The 20,000-nt window shown below is 42.3% G+C and overlaps 1 protein-coding gene across 8 annotated transcripts in view; it reads right to left on the reverse strand.

Annotated features, from left to right (window-relative positions):
- Positions 1–20,000, reverse strand: part of LOC132867290 (intermembrane lipid transfer protein VPS13B-like) — a 335,496-nt gene that overhangs the window by 76,324 nt on the left and 239,172 nt on the right. For 6 of the 8 annotated variants that reach the window (XM_060900106.1, XM_060900102.1, XM_060900107.1 and 3 more), the window contains 6 exons: positions 17,110–17,755; positions 13,546–13,683; positions 9,599–9,961; positions 7,106–7,305; positions 2,550–2,760; positions 2,137–2,321 (listed from right to left, as the gene is read on the reverse strand). In XM_060900106.1, the coding sequence (XP_060756089.1) occupies positions 2,137–2,321; positions 2,550–2,760; positions 7,106–7,305; positions 9,599–9,961; positions 13,546–13,683; positions 17,110–17,755 (1,743 nt within the window). The remainder of the gene's footprint in view (positions 1–2,136; positions 2,322–2,549; positions 2,761–7,105; positions 7,306–9,598; positions 9,962–13,545; positions 13,684–17,109; positions 17,756–20,000) is intronic. The other 2 variants (XM_060900109.1, XM_060900105.1) reach the window with 1 other exon arrangement.

Below are 20,000 nucleotides of genomic sequence, written 5' to 3' on the forward strand. Positions count from 1 at the left end.
GGGTTTACGGTGTTTACAGATCCCAGCGTGCTCGCGGGGCGTGTGTGGGCATGTGAGGACACTCCTCCTCACCAATCAGTGCACAGGGGAGTGTCTGCTCACGCCCCTAGCCCCACTCGGCTCGGTTTGGCTCGCTTCAGCCCCACTCCAAAACCGTGCGAGTTTTGGGTGCTAAGCAGGGCTGAAGCGAGCCGAGTCGTGCTGCTCTGAGGTAGTCGAAACGCGAGCCGTGTTGGGCTGAAGTGAGCTGAATTGAGCTGAAAAAGGGTAGTGGAAAAGGGCCATTAATTGACCGTAGGTGTGAATGTGAAATGGTTGTCCGTCTCTGTGTCGGCCCTGTGATGACCTGGTGACTTGTCCAGGGTGTACCCCGCCTCTCACCCATAGTCAGCTGGGATAGGCTCCAGCTTGCCTGCGACCCTGTGCAGGATAAGCGGCTACAGATAATGGATGGATGGATGCCACAACACCATCACTATATATTGACACAAATATGCCTGTCTTAAAGACACAGTCAACCATGGGAAGAACAGTACAATCCCAATTCCCAAAAAGTTGGGACACTGCATAAAACAAATAAAAACAGAATGTCAAGATTTGCAAATTATGGAAACCCTATATTTCACTGAAAATACTAGAAAAACAACATATCAAGTGTTGAAACTGAGAAATGTTATTGTTTTTTGAAAAACATACGCTCATTTTAAATTTGATGTCAGCAACATGTTTCAGAAAAGTTGGGACGGGGCAACAAAAGACTGAAAAAGTTGTGCAATGCAAAAAAAACAAACAAAAAAAACAAACAAACAAACAAAAAAATCCCTAATTTGGTTAATTGGCAACAGGTCAGTAACATGATTGGGTATAAAAAGAGCATCCCAGAGAGGTGGAGTCTCTCAGAAGTAAAGATGGGGAGGGGTTCACCGCTCTGTGAAAGACTGCGTGGGCAAACAGTGCAACAATTTAAGAATAACGTTCCTCAATGTAAAATTGCAAAGAATTTGGATCACGCATCATCTATGGAACATAATATCATTAAAAGAATCAGAGAATCTGGAGAAATCTCTGTATGCAAGAGACAAGGCTGAAAACGGACATTGGATGCCTGTGATTTTCAGGCCCTCAGGAGACACTGTATTAAAAGCAGACATGTGTCTGTAGTGGAAATCACTGTATGGGCTCAGGAACACTTCAGAAAACCATCGACTGTGAAAACAGTTCATTACTGCATCCACAAATGCAAGTTAAAACCAGATATAAACAATATCCAGAAACACCGCAACCTTCTCTGGGCCCGAGCTCTTTTACGATGGACTGGGGCGGAGTGGAAAATTGTCCCGAGGTCTGAGGAATCAAAAGTAGAAATTATTTTTAGAACTCATGGACACCACGTCCTCCAGGCTAAAGAGGAGACGGGCCATCCGGCTTGTTATCAGTGCACAGTTCAACGTGTTGCTGACATCAAATTCAAAATGAGCATATATTTTTCAAAAAAGTTCTCACTTTCAACATGTCATCTTTGTACCATTTTCAATTAAATATAGGGCTTCCGTGATTTGCAAATTAATTATCGCATTCTTTTTTTTAATTTACAGTTTACACAGTGCCCCAACTTTTTTGGAATTGAGACTGGAATAAGTCAAATACTACAGTTACTATCACCCCATGCACACATCCTATTGATGGTGCTGATTTAACAATAACAAAAATAGCAAAATACAGGATAAAGCACTTTACTTCAAGCTTCTTGAATACTTCTTGTCAAGAGAATGGGAAAGAGAATAAACATGGCGTGACACGGACATTTTATAGTCTACTCTACACACTTGGCTACTTGGTACTCAACAAGGAAATAAGTAAATGGGGATACCCCAGTTGTTCTGAAGAAAAATACTCTGGTTTGGTCCAGAATAAAATGAGTAAATTCTCCTTTCTTAGGCACTTTATCTCCATTCCTCTGTGCTGGCAGTCTCCAAAGCCAAAGTCTGGTGCGTCACGCAACCTGAGGAATTCCCTACTCTCACAAAAATAGGGCATTTGGAGCCTGTTAAAGAGTCTGGCTTAAAAAATATATATATATTGTACAAAAGTGTACACAGGGACTAGAGCGTCTGAGGCCGAGGCAACAATACTCACCTGTAGCACATCTCCCAGGTCAGCAGTGCTGATTTCTGGATCTTCTGTGGTGTTGAAAGGCACAGGGGTAATGCGCACAAAGGTGAGAATTCTAGGTTCAGGATACCTCCACATCATCACACCAGGGCTGTCCTCTGTCTCATTATAGAACATTACCTCATGCACCCCTGGCAGCTTCTGAGAATCTACGGAGGAATGAGAACCAAGAGACAGCAGTGTGAACCAACATGAAAATAACTCATCCATTCACACTAAGAATCATCACGTAATTGCAATATAATGCTTTAACATAGCCTTGATGTGAGTTAATAAGTACTAATCTGATCAAATGGGTCCCTTTAATGGTTTCTGTACACAAATACAGACTGGTATAAATTTGATACTAGCCCTCTCTTTTTTTGGCCACGGTGTACCTGAGCCTTGGATATACCGAAAGACGCCAGTACGCAGGTCATCTGAGGAATGTTCAGTGTGGTGGGAGCGTGAGGCAAGAGAGAGTGACAGATGAGAGGGTACAGGAATTTCTTTGTCTTCCTCCTCTGGACTTTCCACCTCTTTCACGTAGCTCTGCAGATACTCTTGAAACAGAGTAAGACAATTGTAGTGCTCCTGCCCCCAAAATACCTGAGAAAGAAAAAGGAGAGACAGATGGAGAGAATGAAGGAAGAGTGCGTATTCATTGCACGCACGGTGTGAATAGCTACATGAATGCGGAGTGCATGAAGTGTTGACTGAAGCCCTTGTCATACAAACCCAAATCAGAAAAAGTGGGGATGGTATGGAAAATGCAAATTAAAAATGAAAGCAGTGATTTCTGAATTTGACCTTGCAAACTGTATGAGCCGAAGATTTTTCATAATTTGTCTGGTTAACTTCATTTCATTTGTTAATATACACCCATTCCTGTGTTTCAGGCCTACAACCCATTCCAAAAAAAAAGTTGGGACGGGGCCAATTTTGGATTAGTAATGAGGTAAAAACAAATAAATGATGTGGTTTGAAACAGGTGATGTCAACAGCTGACTTATCATGATTTGGTGCAAAATCAGTATCCAGGAAAGGCCTATTTTTTGAGGAGCAAAGATCGGCCAAGGAGCTCCAGTTTGTCAAGAAACGTGAAAAAAATGATTGGAAATGTTTAAAAACAAGGTTTCTCAAAGATAGACATGAAGTGATTTAGATATTTCACCCTGAACAGTGCACATCATCATTAAATAATTCAAGGAACCTGGAGGAATTTCGGTGCATGAAGGGTAAGGGCACAAGCCTAAGCTGAACCCTGTGATCTCCGATACCTCAGACGGCACTGTATCAAGAACCATCATCCATCTCTAGCTGATAAAACCATGTGGGCTCGGGATTACTTTGGCAAACCTTTGTCAAGCACTAAAATATGGAAATTATACTCACAACTGGCAGTTAAAACTTTACTGTGCAAACAGGAAGCCTCATGTTAACTTTGTCCAGAAGTACCATCAACTTCTCTGGGTTTGGAGGCATCTGGGATGGACCATCACACAGTGGAAATGTGTATTGTGTTCAGACAAATCAGTGTTCCAGGGGTGTTGAGTTTTTTTGTTTTTTTTGGTGCATGTGTGTAAAAGAAATGGACGCCGAAAAGGACCATCCAGACTGTTACTAGAAACAAGTCCAAAAGCCAGGGTCTGTCATGGTACGAGGTTGTGTCAGTGCCTCTGTCACAGAAGTAACTTACACTTCTGTGATGGCAGCATTAATGCAGAAAAGTATACAGATTTTGAAGCAACATATGCTGCCTTCAAAATGGCATCTTTTCCAGGGAGATTTCAACATGGATATTACAAAACCACATTCTGCACACGTTACAAAGGCATGGCTGCGGAAGAAGAGGGTGCCTGTCCCCTCTGTCCCCAATAGAGAAAGTGTGGCAAATTTTGAAACAAAAAATATGATGACATCCCCATACTGTTGCACACCTTAAAGGGCATATTCTGGACCAATTTCGTGGTTTTTTTTTTCTTATATGAAAGAATGTCCCTTTACACACTCATCCAGAAGGGTAATTTTGCACAAAGCCATCTGTCTACAGCAGAAAAAAAAATAAAATAACAAAACGCATCTGGAAAAATCCCAAGGGAGTCTGGAGCCAGATTCGTGATGTCACCTGCGGAAGCGCCAGCAGGCTGCAAGAGCTTTGCACGGTTTCAGTGCACAGACTGTGTAGACCAAGCGCTCCCATTTCTCTCTCATTGTCCGGTCTTCTGGAAAACGATGAGTACTAATCCCATCAAGACTGGTGTTGCTACACCCTGCTACGATACATCTGTTAACCATTTTAATAATTACGCGATAACGTTGAAGAAATTTGCAGAAAACCACCAGGTCGTTCTCTCAAACAAACCAGCGCTGACGTAGGATTCAGAGGGAGGCGTCCCGCACGCGACATCACGAAAATCAATGTTTGCTGGGAAATTCAAACGTAAAGTTTTTTCAGAGGCGGACCAATTCGCCTCAAATGGCTTGATTTCAACCGAATTTTTCTGGTATTGCGCAAGGTAAAAAAATTGCAGAGAATGCAGAATTGTGACAGATATTTGACCAAAGTTTAATATAAAATAGGAGAATTGCATTGATCTTGCGCCTGAATTTACCCGTGATATGCACTTTAAGACCTGTTTGCAGGAAGAACGGAACAAAATAACCCCTCACATGCTTCATTACTTGGTGTTGTCAGTCCCTAAACATCTTTGAAGCGTCATAAGAAGGAATGGCACCATTACAAAGTAAATGCTTTACCATCCTGACTTTTTCTGAAACATGCTGCAAAAATAAACATTTAAACAAAGCATTTAATTATTTTGAAAAAGCAATAAAATTCAGGAGGTAAATCATCAACTAAATGTGCTGTTGTCTTTTTGATTGCAGTACAGGTCAAATATTATTTACCAGTCACTGTTACCTCCGCCAAGGAGGTTATGTTTTCGGTAGCGTTGGTTTGATTGTCTGTTAGCAACATTACGGAAAAAGTTATGAACGGATTGCTCTGAGATTTTTCCCCAGAGGTGTGACTGGGCACAAGTAACAATCCATTACATTTTGGCGGTGATCCGGATCACCTTCTGGATCCCGGATTTTTTTAAAGGATTCTTGGCGGAGGTCTGCGCTCTCCGAGTGCTTTTCTAGTTTTCAGTTTTTATTTCAATTTCAGCATACCATCCCACAGTGTTCTGATTTAGGGATGTATATTAAATAACTGGCTGACTAAAGTGCCAAGCAAATTACATGAGGAACTTTAGTGTTAGGTAAGGGATTCCCCCCCCACAGTTTTCCAGATCTACATACATACTAACGAATTTCCTCCCTAAACACACAAAAAAATAAGTGCTTAACTTTAGGGTTATGATCACATATATCATCATCAACTTTTATTCCAGACTCAAGGTCCAATTTCAAGAAGACACACAAGCACACATACCAATATAATAAAAATTAAAATAAAAAAAAGAGAATATCACATTACATAGACAGACAAAAACACACTTATAAAAGACACTTATACCAGTGTTTCCACATGAATGACTGGTATCGCACAGCACTAAGAGCAGGGTTTGATAGCAGCATAATAATTTGGTTACATGAACCATCCAATCTGCAGATAAATTTATACATTAAATTTCTCAACAATGCACAAAATGTGTTGACCCCTACACCACAAAACAGTTCACTTGCACTGCTCCACCTGGGCTTCTTAAGCAGAATGCGCAACCCATCATTATAAGCAACTTGAAGTTTCTGAAGACTACCCTTTTTATACTTTGCCCATAAAGGGGCAGTATACAGAGGGGTGCAATATGCCTTGAACAGGCTAATTTTGACACTATCAGTGCACCAGTGGAACCTCCTTACCAGCATGTTAGCTTGTGCATATAACATGCGGCGTTGCCTATAGATGTCATCATCATCACACATTTGGTCAGTAATTATATCTCATCTCATCATCTCTAGCCGCTTTATCCTTCTACAGGGTCGCAGGCAAGCTGGAGCCTATCCCAGCTGACTACGGGCAAAAGGTGGGGTACACCCTGGACAAGTCGCCAGGCCATCACAGGGCTGACACATAGACACAGACAACCATTCACACTCACATTCACACCTACGGTCAATTTAGAGTCACCAGTTAACCTAACCTGCATGTCTTTGGACTGTGGGGGAAACCGGAGCACCCGGAGGAAACCCACGCGGACACGGGGAGAACATGCAAACTCCACACAGAAAGGCCCTCGCCGGCCACGGGGCTCGAACCCGGACCTTCTTGCTGTGAGGCGACAGCGCTAACCACTACACCACCATGCCGCCCCAGTAATTATATGTCCCAAATATTTTGTTTTGTTACTTACAGGTAAAGCCTGCCCTACCAAATAAAAGGAAGGAAAAGTGAGATCCTTATCCCCCTTGCTTTTACATACAAGGACAACATTTTTTTTGCAGTTGTATTTAACATCAAAAATCAACCCATAATTAGAACATAAATTTAGCATTTCTTGAAACCCAGTACTGCTGGGAGAGAAGATGGCTAAATCATCAGCATACATAAGATGGTTTACCAGTGTATTGCCAACCATGCATCCTGTCCTACAGGCCCTCAGTTGTTCAGACAGGTCATTCATATAAATATTGAACAGAGCAGGTGAGAGTAACCCACCCTGTCGAACCCCATTACCCACGCCAAACGGTGTAGAGAATACCTCCCCCCATTTCACCTGCATGGTCTGGTTAGCATACCAGTATGATAGAATCCTAATTCTAGAAGGGTTTGCAATATAGATAGCAGTTTGGACTGCTAGAGTGCGGACCAAACATGTTTAGGGTTAAGGGCAATATCTGCATTGAAATATGATTATTAAGCAATTGTTTTCTGCACTCAGGGAAGTTTTTAGCTGAGGTTAGGCTCAGGATCTTGGTTGATGCTATAAGAGGTGTGTGTGCGTACCTGTAGTAATCCTCCTCTCAGTTCCAGTAAAATTCTTGGTGGGCCGGTATCAGTGCTACCACAATGTCTGCTCCAGAGTACTTCCAGATCCAAACTACAGGAGAACGGCCCAACAAATGCACTTCTGCTGCCATTCAGACCCGTCTGCAGCAACACATTCTCATACTGCCATAAAACACAAACCTCCTTCGCACTATCTGCTGACAAAGTTAAAGAAAGAAAGAGGGAGATTTCACCTCCATATCATACAAAGACATAATAGAACAAGAGAAATGAAAAAAATTAATTAATTAAAAGAAGAATTTTAAAATAGTCTGACTGAATGAGTGAGATGGTTTTGAGAATGTAAATGTGTGCTTGACCTATAGTGTGTAGATGTGAATAAACAGCACTTCCCCCTCCAATATCATGGCTGAAGTGCCCTTGAGCAAGGCACCTAACCCCCCCAGTTGCTCCCCGGGTGCTGTAGCATAGCTGCCCACTGCCTCTTGGTATGCGTGTGAGCTCATTGCTCACTTGTGTGTGCGCTGCTTCAGATGGGTTAAATGCAGAGGAGGAATTTAACTGTACGTGTGATAAATAAAGGCTTCTTCTTCAACTATTACTGGTATTACTGGCTTGGCTTTAGCCTGGTTTCAGTCATATCTAGCAAACAGGCAACAGTTCATCTTTATTGGTGTTCATAAATCATCCACTGTTACTGTTGCTCAAGGTGTGCCTCAGGGTCCTGTCCTTGGTCCCCTTCTTTTTATATTATATATTTCTCCTATAAGCCAGATTATTCGTAACCACGGCCTTAACTTTCATTGTTATGCTGATGAAATTCAAATCTGCATCACTATCACCTCTTCCATAGCCTCTGTTCAGCTGCTAAGGACTTGCATCACTGACCTTAAGCAATGGTTGCATAAGAACTGCCTTAAACTTAACGCCAGCAAAACAGAGGTTCTATTAGTAGGTACCAAAAGACAGGTTCTGAACTTCTCCAGTTTTACTGTGGATGTTGATGGTGCGTCTATTAGTCCTTCCCAAGTTATAAAAAACCTTGGAGTTCTCTTTGACTCCACTCTTACATTTGAACCCCATCTTTAATATTACTAAGAATGCTTTCTTTCACCTCTGTAATATTGCACGTCTCCGCCCTCTTCTCTTGGAAACTGATGCCAAAATGTTGGCCGATGCGTTTATTTTTTCTCATCTTGACTATTGCAATTCTCTCTTTTATAGTCTCCCTGCCACATTGCTCAATCGCCTGCAGTACATCCAGAACTCAGCAGCTAGAGTCGTCACACTCACCAAGCGCACTGCTCACATTACTCCTGCTTTACAGCAACTGCATCGGTTGCCAATTATTTCTCGGATCAAATACAAAATCTTGCTTTTAACCTATAAAGCTCTTCATGGTTTCGCCCCTTCCTATGGTACGTCTGTGAGCTAATTCATTTGTACCGTCCCTCCCGCTCCCTCAGATCTTCTGTCTGTGGACTTCTGACTGTCCCACATTTTAAACCGGCATCTATGGGTGGCAGATCTTTCAGTGTTGCTGCTCCTAAACTTTGGAACTTGTTACCACAATCGCCTCATGACTGTTCCACACTCTCTTCCTTCAAAGCCAAGTTGAAAACTTTTCTCTTTACCTCACACTACTCCTAGTGTGGCTTTTTTTTTTTTTGGTAATTCCTGTGTAAAGTGTCCTTGGGTTTGTGAAAGGCGCTATATAAATTGAAATTATTATTATTAACTAACAATCCCAATGCACCATGTTATCGGTGATTTGTGCAAAATACAGACATATGATCAAAGCTAAATTTATTAGCTTTGTTATTCGTGTTTGGGGTCCTTATATGCGTGCGCCGTGACTGCACTCTGATCAGGAACAGGTGTCTAGTAATTAGTTCTTGCGGCACACGGTGCTCGCTCAAGGGGCAAATGCGCGTGGACGAGAGTGACAGTTCAAGGTGCGCCAAGCGTGAACACGCACGGACGTAACATTATGAAGCGCTGTATTAAACTGGTTAACTAAGAAGTTTCAGATTTGCTAACTTAATTTTACAAAAATAATCTACCTTGCATAGTTGCCTAGTATAGCTGATTTTGCATGATAGATTCGTCTATAGTAATGCAAGCAAAATTGCCCTAGATGCACGAAAATTCACTCGTGGTAATCATTGGTGCCCTGCCCTCTTGGAAAGCTGGCTGGAACATTGCATGCGCGCGCACCTCCAGAAGTATTGGAATGGCAGGGCCAATTATTTTGTTTTTCCAGTGAAGACATTTGGGTTTGAGATCAAAATATGAATGAGATCGATCAGAATATCTGCTTTCCTTTCCTGACATTTACATCTGTGTGTGTTAAGTGACATTAAATCCATATTTAAACGTTAAAAAATATTTGTCTAGCCAATTTTGTGTGCGTTTTGTGTAATATATGAGAGAGAGAGAGAGAGAGAGAGAGAGAGACACAAACAGATGGCTTAGAAACAATGCACTGACCAACCGGTTGCTGTCCACTCTTTGTGCTCAGAAGGGCCGTCATACCGGACACAGAAAATGTGAGTGTGGGTCGGAGAGAGTGCGACTCTATCTCCATCATGACGATCATCTGCACAGTTTGGAGAGAGACCTTGTGAAAGGGGCCGAAGACCTGAAGGATGTTTGTTATATGGCTGGAAACTGAGGGAGAGACTCCATTGCTGTCACCCAGTTTGGTGCTGCGAGATGCCTCAGGGACACAGGAGGAGGTGCCAAGTACATCGATACCATCTGGGAAGATTTTCCTCCACTTCTTAACCTGCTCCAGTTTAGTGGGTGTTGGATTCACCTTCAGTGGCCTACATAGCTCCACCTTTAGCTCAGCTAATGCAAACAATGACACGGAAAAAGAAAAAAAAAATTATATATATATATATATATATATATATATATATATATATATATATATATATATATATATATTAAATACTTACTGGATCACAGTCAGCAGTAGCATTAAACAATTTAGCCTGTAGCTACGTTAAATTAAAGAAAAACTCCGGCATTACCCAAACACAAATTAAAAAAGGAAAATGGGGAGGAAATGACAGATAGGGGGAAATGAATTAGGTAAAAAGAGCAGTGGCAGATATAGGCATGAGTGACATGGGTAGTCACTGAGGGCAGCATCTCGCCAGGGTGCCAGACGCACATACACAATGAGATTTGTGCAATTGATTTTCTATCGCTCATTTGCACATAACATCAACAGCTATTTTTTCCATTAACCTGCTTAATGCACAATTTGAAATTGTGAAGGAAAAAAAATGGAAACGCATGAATTTTGGAAAAAAAAAACCCTCAAATAATCACAAAAAAAAAAAGTTTTACACACACACCTGAGGTGGTTTTCAAGACAATTTGATCAAACAATCTCATCTCATCTCATTATCTCTAGCCACTTTATCCTTCTACAGGGTCGCAGGCAAGCTGGAGCCTATCCCAGCTGACTACGGGCGAAAGGCGGGGTACACCCTGGACAAGTCGCCAGGTCATCACAGGGCTGACACATAGACACAGACAACCATTCACACTCACATTCACACCTACGGTCAATTTAGAGTCACCAGTTAACCTAACCTGCATGTCTTTGGACTGTGGGGGAAACCGGAGCACCCGGAGGAAACCCACGCGGACACGGGGAGAACATGCAAACTCCGCACAGAAAGGCCCTCACCGGCCACGGGGCTCGAACCCGGACCTTCTTGCTGTGACGCGACAGCGCTAACCACTACACCACCGTGCCGCCACAAAATTGAAATGGAAACACATTTTTCACATGACATGAAGAGCAAATAGAAATGCTACCTTTCTCACTCAGATTCATCACGAGCGGAGAAAAGCCAGGGCACCATCCAAGCTCGAATTGCCATTGAGAAAGAGGTAGCTTAAGTTGCTTTTACACGGGCAGCGAGAACAAGTTGCACCCGGAATAGGTTGCACCCACTTTCCTTTGCATTTACACGCTCACCATCAGTGGCAAACTGGAGGTTAGACCGGTAAACACGAAAGTGTGCATGCACAAATCTGTAATCAGAAGCTTGTTTTTAATTTGCTTTATTGTCCTCTTGCTGCTCGTTTCTGTTTAAACGTTCGGAGATTCGGCAGGAGATCAGCTCATTGCAGCCCGATTTCTCCAAATCCAATTGGGTATCTGCATGTCCCCACAACTGGATGAGGGCAAGAACTACTTCTTTTGTCCAGCTTTCACTGTGACTGGCTTGGGAATTGCTTGAATGTTTAAAAGGTGGAGAAGTTTGATGAGGAAAAGCACTCAAAAAGAACTGACCATTGAATTTTCCACGAAGTGGTCTTGTCCGGGTGATAAACGACCCGGATGAACGCTACCACGTACGCTTAAGCCACCTACTTGCCACCGATTGCGATTAGAAGGTAAGCAGGAACGAGTTGCGCCCAGATCAAGATGCTTCAAAACAAAGTTGCACCACCTCTTAAAGTGGAGCGAATTGCAAGTTGTGTTAAATTGTTCTGGAACAAATAGTGTTCAGATGGGCAGTTGCGCCGGGGCAACTTGTTCTGGTGCAAGCGCCCATGTAAAAGCAGCTTTACTCTTTATGTGTAAAGTGTACTATAGTCGTGCCCAAAAGTTTTGAGACTGACACAAATTTTGGTCTTCACAAAGTTTGCTGCTTCAGTGTTTTTAAATCTTTGTCAGACGTTTCTATGGTATACTGAAATACAATTATAAGCATTTCATAAATTTCAAAGGCTTTTATTGACAAATACATCAAGTCAAGTCAATGCAAAAGATTAGATTAGATTAGACAGAACTTTATTGATCCCTTCGGGAGGGTTCCCTCAGGGAAATTAAAATTCCAGCAGCATCATTACAGGATAAACAGAGAATAGAAAATAGAGAAAACTTCTAGATAAATTAAATTAAGTATTTACATATACAAATATAAAAAATGAAGATGATATGGGGGGAAAAAAAAAAAAGTCCAGCAGGAGAGGTATTGCACATTATATTGCATATTGTCCAGTATTGCTTTTTGTCAGGCTAGGCTACTGCTCCTTCCCGTATGGAATCAATTTTGTGCCAAAATGTTCATACAATACTTTTGAAATATCAAACAAAAACGACAAATCAAAATACAAAAAAAAGGTCAATTTTTTTAGACTGGCAAACAAATTATTCGTGTAATCGTGCAAAATATCAGTCTATTACTCTTCAGAAACCTTTTATTTTTGTTCCGCGTCTTTCTCAGTTTTGTTTGACGTAATTTATTTTGGTTGCGATTCCAGCTTTCTCGTTTGCGCTCCCTGACTTTTTGCTTGCAGTTTTGGCACAAACTTCACGTGTGGGTGGGCTGTCCAGGAATGCATTCCCATTGGCTAACTTGTGTTTGACTGACAGCTACGCTCAGCCATTTCCTACTCGGATTCTGGCGGACTGTTTGACGAGTGACCGATCCATTGACGGTAAACGAGGATCGAGTGGACTTCAGTGGCGACTATGATATTGAATTAATTCAACAAAGTGTAAATTCAATATCATAGTCGCCACTCAAGTCCACTCGATCCTTGTTTACCGTCAATGGATCGGTCACTCGTCAAACAGTCCGCCAGAATCCGAGTAGGGAATGGCTGAGCGTAGCTGTCAGTCAAACACAAGTTAGCCAATGGGAATGCATTCCTGGGCAGCCCACCCACACGTGAAGTTTGTGCCAAAACTGCAAGCAAAAAGTCAGGGAGCGCAAACGAGAAAGCTGGAATCGCAACCAAAATAAATTACGTCAAACAAAACTGAGAAAGACGCGGAACAAAAATAAAAGGTTTCTGAAGAGTAATAGACTGATATTTTGCACGATTACACGAATAATTTGTTTGCCAGTCTAAAAAAAATTGACCTTTTTTTGTATTTTGATTTGTCGTTTTTGTTTGATATTTCAAAAGTATTGTATGAACATTTTGGCACAAAATTGATTCCATATACTGTTGGCATGACCCAAGACTCATGGTAGCGCTCACCTTTTCTTCTCTGGACAATCGTTTTTCCAGACGTCCCAAACAGTCTGAAGGGGGCTTCAACAGAGAAAATAACTTTACCCCAGATCTAAAAACACTCTGCAGAGGACTGGGGTAAAGTAATTTTCTTTAATGAAGCCCCCTTCAGACTGTTTTGGACATCTGGAAAAACGATTGTCCAGAGAAGAAAAGGTGAGCGCTACCATGAGTCCTAGTGCAAGCAAGATCAAAGACGGTCACGCATTCAGCCAATGGCATAATCAAAATGACAAATCAGCAGTACAGTTTTGTCCACGTTATAAATTATGAGTCAGAAGGCATGAAGGAGGGATTCTCAATGATGGCACACTACATGAGTAATGAGGTGTGGAAAGGTGTGTGTGTGTGTGTGCGCGTGCGTGTGCGCGCGCGCCCCCCACCTGGTCCGTTGAGGAAGTCTCTGATGCAGAGAGAGAGAAGAGGCGGAGGGATTCCTGTCTTGCTGTCTGCCTCTCCTGCCACTGTCTCTAACCAGAAAACACTATAATCCAGAGATTCTGGAAGAGATTTTCCCGAGTCTGAGAATAAGAGAGAGAGAGAGAGAGAGAGAAATACAGAAATAATTAAATGAAAGGAGACAGAAAGATACAAAATACAATCCAAATTATTACCCAAAGCAAAAATATGCATTTGCACACTAGAAGTACTGTACAATGAGACAAAACAGACAGGTCCCCACCAATTATGCTCAATTCATGGTGCCTTGTAAGTGGTAATTTGCAGTAATGAGCTGTAATAAGGGGGCGGCACGGTGGTGTAGTGGTTAGCGCTGTCGCCTCACAGCAAGAAGGTCCGGGTTCGAGCCCCGTGGCCGGCGAGGGCCTTTCTGTGTGGAGTTTGCATGTTCTCCCCGTGTCCGCGTGGGTTTCCTCCGGGTGCTCCAGTTTCCCCCACAGTCCGAAGACATGCAGGTTAGGTTAACTGGTGACTCTAAATTGAGCGTAGGTGTGAATGCGAGTGTGAATGGTTGTCTGTGTCTATGTGTCAGCCCTGTGATGACCTGGCGACTTGTCCAGGGTGTACCCCGCCTTTCGCCCGTAGTCAGCTGGGATAGGCTCCAGCTTGCCTGCGACCCTGTAGGACAGGATGAAGCGGCTAGAGATAATGAGATGAGATCTGTAATAAGGTCATTTCCCACGTTGGCACATTTGATGTGCAAAGTGGAAAAAAACATGGATACCTCAACTAAAGTGTATATTTTGTTTGCTCCATCACAGCAAAACTATTTTAACCACAGTTTTACAATTAAAAGCCTGAGTGGCTATTGGTAATGTTCTATTATAGTCAATTTTAAACAATCCTGAAAATTTTGGACTGAAGAAAAAAAAAAAAAATCAATCAATAACAGCAGACAACAGCACACAGCATTAGCAAGAGGCTAGCCAGCTACAGTGGTGCTTGAAAGTTTGTGAACCCTTTAGAATTTTCTATATTTCTGCATAAATATGACCTAAAACATCATCAGATTTTCACACAAGTCCTAAAAGTAGATAAAGAGAACCCGGTTAAACAAATGAGACAAAAATATTATACTTGGTCATTTATTTATTGAGGAAAATGATCCAATATTACATACCTGTGAGTGGCAAAAGTATGTGAACCTCTAGGATTAGCAGTTAATTTGAAGGTGAAATTAGAGTCAGGTGTTTTCAATCAATGGGATGACAATCAGGTGTGAGTGGGCACCCTGTTTTATTTAAAGAACAGGGATCTATCAAAGTCTGATCTTCACAACAGATGTTTGTGGAAATGTATCATGGCACAAACAAAGGAGATTTCCGAGGACCTCAGAAAAAGCGTTGTTGATGCTCATCAGGCTGGAAAAGGTTACAAAACCATCTCTAAAGAGTTTGGACTCCACCAATCCACAGTCAGACAGATTGTGTACAAGTGAAGGAAATTCAAGACCATTGTTACCCTCCCCAGGAGTGATCGACCAACAAAGATCACTCCAAGAGCAAGGCGTGTAATAGTTGGCGAGGTCACAAAGGACCCCAGGGTAACTTCTAAGCAACTGAAGGCCTCTCTCACATTGGCTAATGTTAATGTTCATGAGTCCACCATCAGGAGAACACTGAACAACAATGGTGTGCATGGCAGGGCTGCGAGGAGAAAGCCACTGCTCTCCAAAAAGAACATTGCTGCTCATCTGCAGTTTGCTAAAGATCTCATGGACAAGCCAGAAGGCTATTGGAAAAATGTTTTGTGGACAGATGAGACCAAAATAGAACTTTTTGGTTTAAATGAGAGGCGTTATGTTTGGAGAAAGGAAAACACTGCATTCCAGCATAAGAACCTTATCCCATCTGTGAGACATGGTGGTGGTAGTATCATAGTTTAGGCCTGTTTTGCTGCATCTGGGCCAGGACGACTTGCCATAATTGATGGAACGATGAATTCTGAATTATACCAGCGAATTCTAAAGGAAAATGTCAGGACATCTGTCCATGAACTGAATCTCAAGAGAAGGTGGGTCATGCAGCAAGACAACGAAACTAAGCACACGAGTCGTTCTACCAAGGAATAATTAAAGAAGAATAAAGTTAATGTTTTGGAACGGCCAAGTCAAAGTCCTGACCTTAATCCAATGGAAATGTTGTGGAAGGACCTGAAGCGAGCAGTTCATGTGAGGAAACCCACCAACATCCCAGAGTTGAAGCTGTTCTGTACAGAGGAATGGGCTAAAATTCCTCCAAGCCGGTGTGCAGGACTGATCAACAGTTACCGGAAACGTTTAGCTGCAGTTATTGCTGCACAAGGGGGTCACACCAGATACTGAAAGCAAAGGTTCACATACTTTTGCCACTCACAGATATGTAACATTGGATCATTTTCCTCAATAAATAAATGACCAAGTATAATAATTTTATCTAATTTGTTTAACTGGGTTCTCTTTATCTACTTTTAGGACTTGTGTGAAAATCTGATGTTTTGAGTCATATTTATGCAGAAATATAGAAAATTCTAAAGGGTTCATAAACTTTCAAGCACCACTGTAGATTTAACATTTCTTACTAATTTCAAGATTGAAATTTTAAGCATTTATTTCCAAAATACAGCACAAATATCTGCCAATAGAAAAAAGAAAAGTTAGACATGAGTAAAAGATCCAACTCTGTGATGAACATGTCTGAGTTGAGGGTGTAAAGGCCAATTTATGCCGACAATGCAGTCCTCGCAGACGGTGTCGCAGATAGCATCTGCGTAGCCCCCCCACCTTCGCAGACGCTCTGTGCGCACCTCCCAAAAATTGTGACCACCGCAGAAGCCTCGCAGACAGCGTCGCAGACAAGAGGGCTCTGATTGGTCCGCTCTACATCCGCTATACACGCACTTCCGCTTCCCTACTTTCCCGGTTTGGTTTGTTTTCACGACCGGCATTTTTAAAAACACGAGCGAAGATGGAGCAGCACGAAGAGCGATTGATCGAGGAAGTGAGGAAGTACGTACATCTATACGACTCCAGTTCTAGTCATTATAAGTAACCGGAGGATAAACACTCCACTAACCACACCCACCAACTACGCCTAGTGATTTTGCGACTTCGCGCCCCCTTGCGTTGTGGCGGTGAATAACATCGCGCACGCCTATTACTCCCCGCTCAACGATAAATTACAACTGTCTGCGAAAAGCTGTCTGCGAAAGCCTTGTCGCAAAAGCATGCAGAGGCCTTTACACACAAGATCAGAGAGACCCTGCTGAGGTTCACCTCATGTTCATTCAGATGTCTCGACTAGGCAGTCACCACAGAGCTGCTGAGTGGAAACCTGCTTGTAAAAAAGTACAAATGAGGCTTAAGAAAAGAGGCCCGTAGCAAACACTCAAACAGCAGCTCCCTGCATTGGTTGCAGGGAAACTGAGCTGGGGACTGAGAGAAAAGACTAGATCGGAGAATGAGAGAAGTCCGTTTGACTGAAATGCAGGTAAGAAGTAAGGTAGCCTACCCAGGCAGGCGTAGTCAGAGGCAACTCCCTTCAGTGTGAGGTCAAACACCGAGAGTTCCAGGCGCTGTCTGCGCTGGTGGCAGCTGAGAAGGGTTGATGGCTGTGTGAGCTGCAGGAAAAGAAGTGGCTGCAACAAACCTCCTCCTACACCACGTCTCCCAGGCTGTCTGACCACAGTAACACCCAGTGCTTGCCTTGCATGTTCCCTGCTAGGTGAGGACAACCCTTCCAACATGAAAAAAGCTTCCCCTGAAGAGGGACTGAGCAGGTCTCTTGCTGTGACCAACTCCGGCATCTCAGGCTCTATATGTTCTGGATCATTCTTCGGGATGTTGAATTTCTGGCCTGTGTGTTCAGGCGGTTCTGAAGCCTGGGTCATTATATATGTCATGACCGTGAAGCTGCCAGCAGTGAGAAAGATGTCAAAAGGGATGAAAGAGAGATTCTTGGTGATGGTAGGCTGGCGGGAGAGGCATGTTAGTTGGCGGTGGCTAGTGGTGCTGTGCTGGTCATAATGAACAAAGCGCAGGTGTTCACTGTCACTGCCAAAGCCACTGTCCTGACCACAGGGGATGCTGCCCAACCTTGAAGTCTCCACATACCCTGCAGCACACACATGTCCATGGTGAAGGTTCTGCCTGTGCTTCTACACATGCAAAACACACACACAGTGGGGGGGGGGAAAAAAAAGTAAAAACACATTAGCCGAGTAACTACTGCACATAGAAGTAAATGCATAACATTCATCTTGTCCTGCCTTTATCATGTTTTGGAGGACCAGGTAAGGGACAGGACATGGTTTTATATATACACCAGTCAAAAAGTTCAGACACATCCACTCATTCATAGGTTTTTTTTTTGGTATTTTGACACTTTTCCTACATGTAGAACAATAAACAGAAAAGAAGGACATTCCATTATTACTTTAATGGTGATGATACACGGGGCAACTTTTTGGGCAATGTTGCCAAGCAATGTTGCTGGCAACGGGCAACTAGGTGAGACACAGGGCAACTTTTCAGGGCAACTAACAATGGGCAACAACAGTTAGCAGCTAAAAAAAAAAAAATCAATGTCTTAATTTTTGCTGTGACCATTTAATCAAGCTGTCTGTTGTTTTTTAGAGCTTTGGTGAAGTAAATTCCTCCATATAGAATATTAAAATAACAACTTACCGGCGTAAAAACAGATGAGGAGTCTCTCCATCTCTTCACTCCACTGACACTGAGCGGCCACCATATTTGTTTGAAATTTCTGATCCGAACCTCACCGGAGGTCACATGACTCGATACTCGCGTTCTGATTGGCTTATCTCAAAAAGTTGCCAGAGATCATCAAAATCATTCAAGGTGATGATACATGGGGCAACTTTTTGGGCAATGTTGCCGAGCAATGTTGCTGGGCAATTGCGTTTTGACTCTTTTCTATCGAGATTGGGCAACATTGTTTCTTTCTGAATGGTTTTGATAATCTCTGGCAACTTTTTGAGATAAGCCAATCAGAATGCGAGTATCGAGTCATGTGACCTCCGGTGAGGTTTGGATCAGAAATTTCAAATAAATATGGCGGCCGCTGAGTGTCAGTGGAGTGAAGAGATGGAGAGACTCCTCATCTGTTTTTACGCCAGTAAATTGTTATTTTAATATTCTATATGGAGGAATTTACCTCACCAAAGCTCTAAAAAACAGACAGCTTGATTAAATGGTCACAGCAAAAATTAAGACATCGTTTGTTTGTTTTTTTTAGCTAACTGTAAACTGCCGTTGCTAACTGTTGTTGCCCATTGTTAGTTGCCCTGAAAAGTTGCCCTGTGTCTCACCTAGTTGCCCGTTGCCAGCAACATTGCTCGGCAACATTGCCCAAAAAGTTGCCCCATGTATCATCACCTTACAATGTTGCCCAATCTCAATAGAAAAGAGTCAAAACGCAATTGCCCAGCAACATTGCTCGGCAACATTGCCCAAAAAGTTGCCCCGTGCATCATCACCATAAGACATGAAGTGTTTTTAAATTAATTTTAAAAAATGCCTTTGAATTCAAAGGTGTGTCCAAACTTTTGAATGGTACTGTATGTGAGACTGTGACTGTACTGGGGCTTTTTACAGTACCTCAGCCCGCTCTCTTGCACTTGTCTCAGTGGCTTGAGAGTACAAAAGTTTATTTGTATTTTCACTGGCTGCAGCTGTAATTTCACAAGGAATTAATACTTGCAGAATTAATTGTGGGGTCGCTATTTCTGCACTCACTGAATCATTTCATCTCTTGCTCATATTTTCTGTTAAATCACAGCATTTTTGTTTACGGGCAATTCCACGAAATGGTCAACCCAAGGGGTGAAAATTCATTTTGGATATATGGTGTTACATTTGATTGGTTCATTCACTGCAGTCGATATTTTTGCGTTGAACTCATGTCACATGACTGGTGGCCATTTTGAAACTGGCAGATCCAAGCACATACTTTAAATCCAAATCTAACAGACACAAAGAAGCACTCAAACTGCTGTCTAAAGTCCTCACCAGGTAAGTTAAACTGTGTTTTATACCAAATGGACCTTATTCTTTACATCTCCATGAAAAAATTGATTCCACTGAGTAATTAATCACAGCTTTGGGGCCTTTTAGATCGAACAAGTAGCTCTGTTCACTAATTGAGATGATGACGAAGAAAGAGAAAATTACCACATTTCATCTCTCTCTGTACATCAAATCATGTGTAAACTTGGAAAGTGTTGCGTCAGTTACTGTACATTCCATGATTGATTGATTGCTTTATTCCGAACAGTAAAGAAGATATAAAACAAACAAAAAAACAAAAAATAAAAAAATGTAATCATCAAAACATCGTCATAAACAATAGCGTAGCCACAAGGCAATAACAATGTTCGGAAA

Source organism: Neoarius graeffei, chromosome 19 (assembly GCF_027579695.1).
Source record: "Neoarius graeffei isolate fNeoGra1 chromosome 19, fNeoGra1.pri, whole genome shotgun sequence".
NCBI lineage: Eukaryota > Metazoa > Chordata > Actinopteri > Siluriformes > Ariidae > Neoarius > Neoarius graeffei.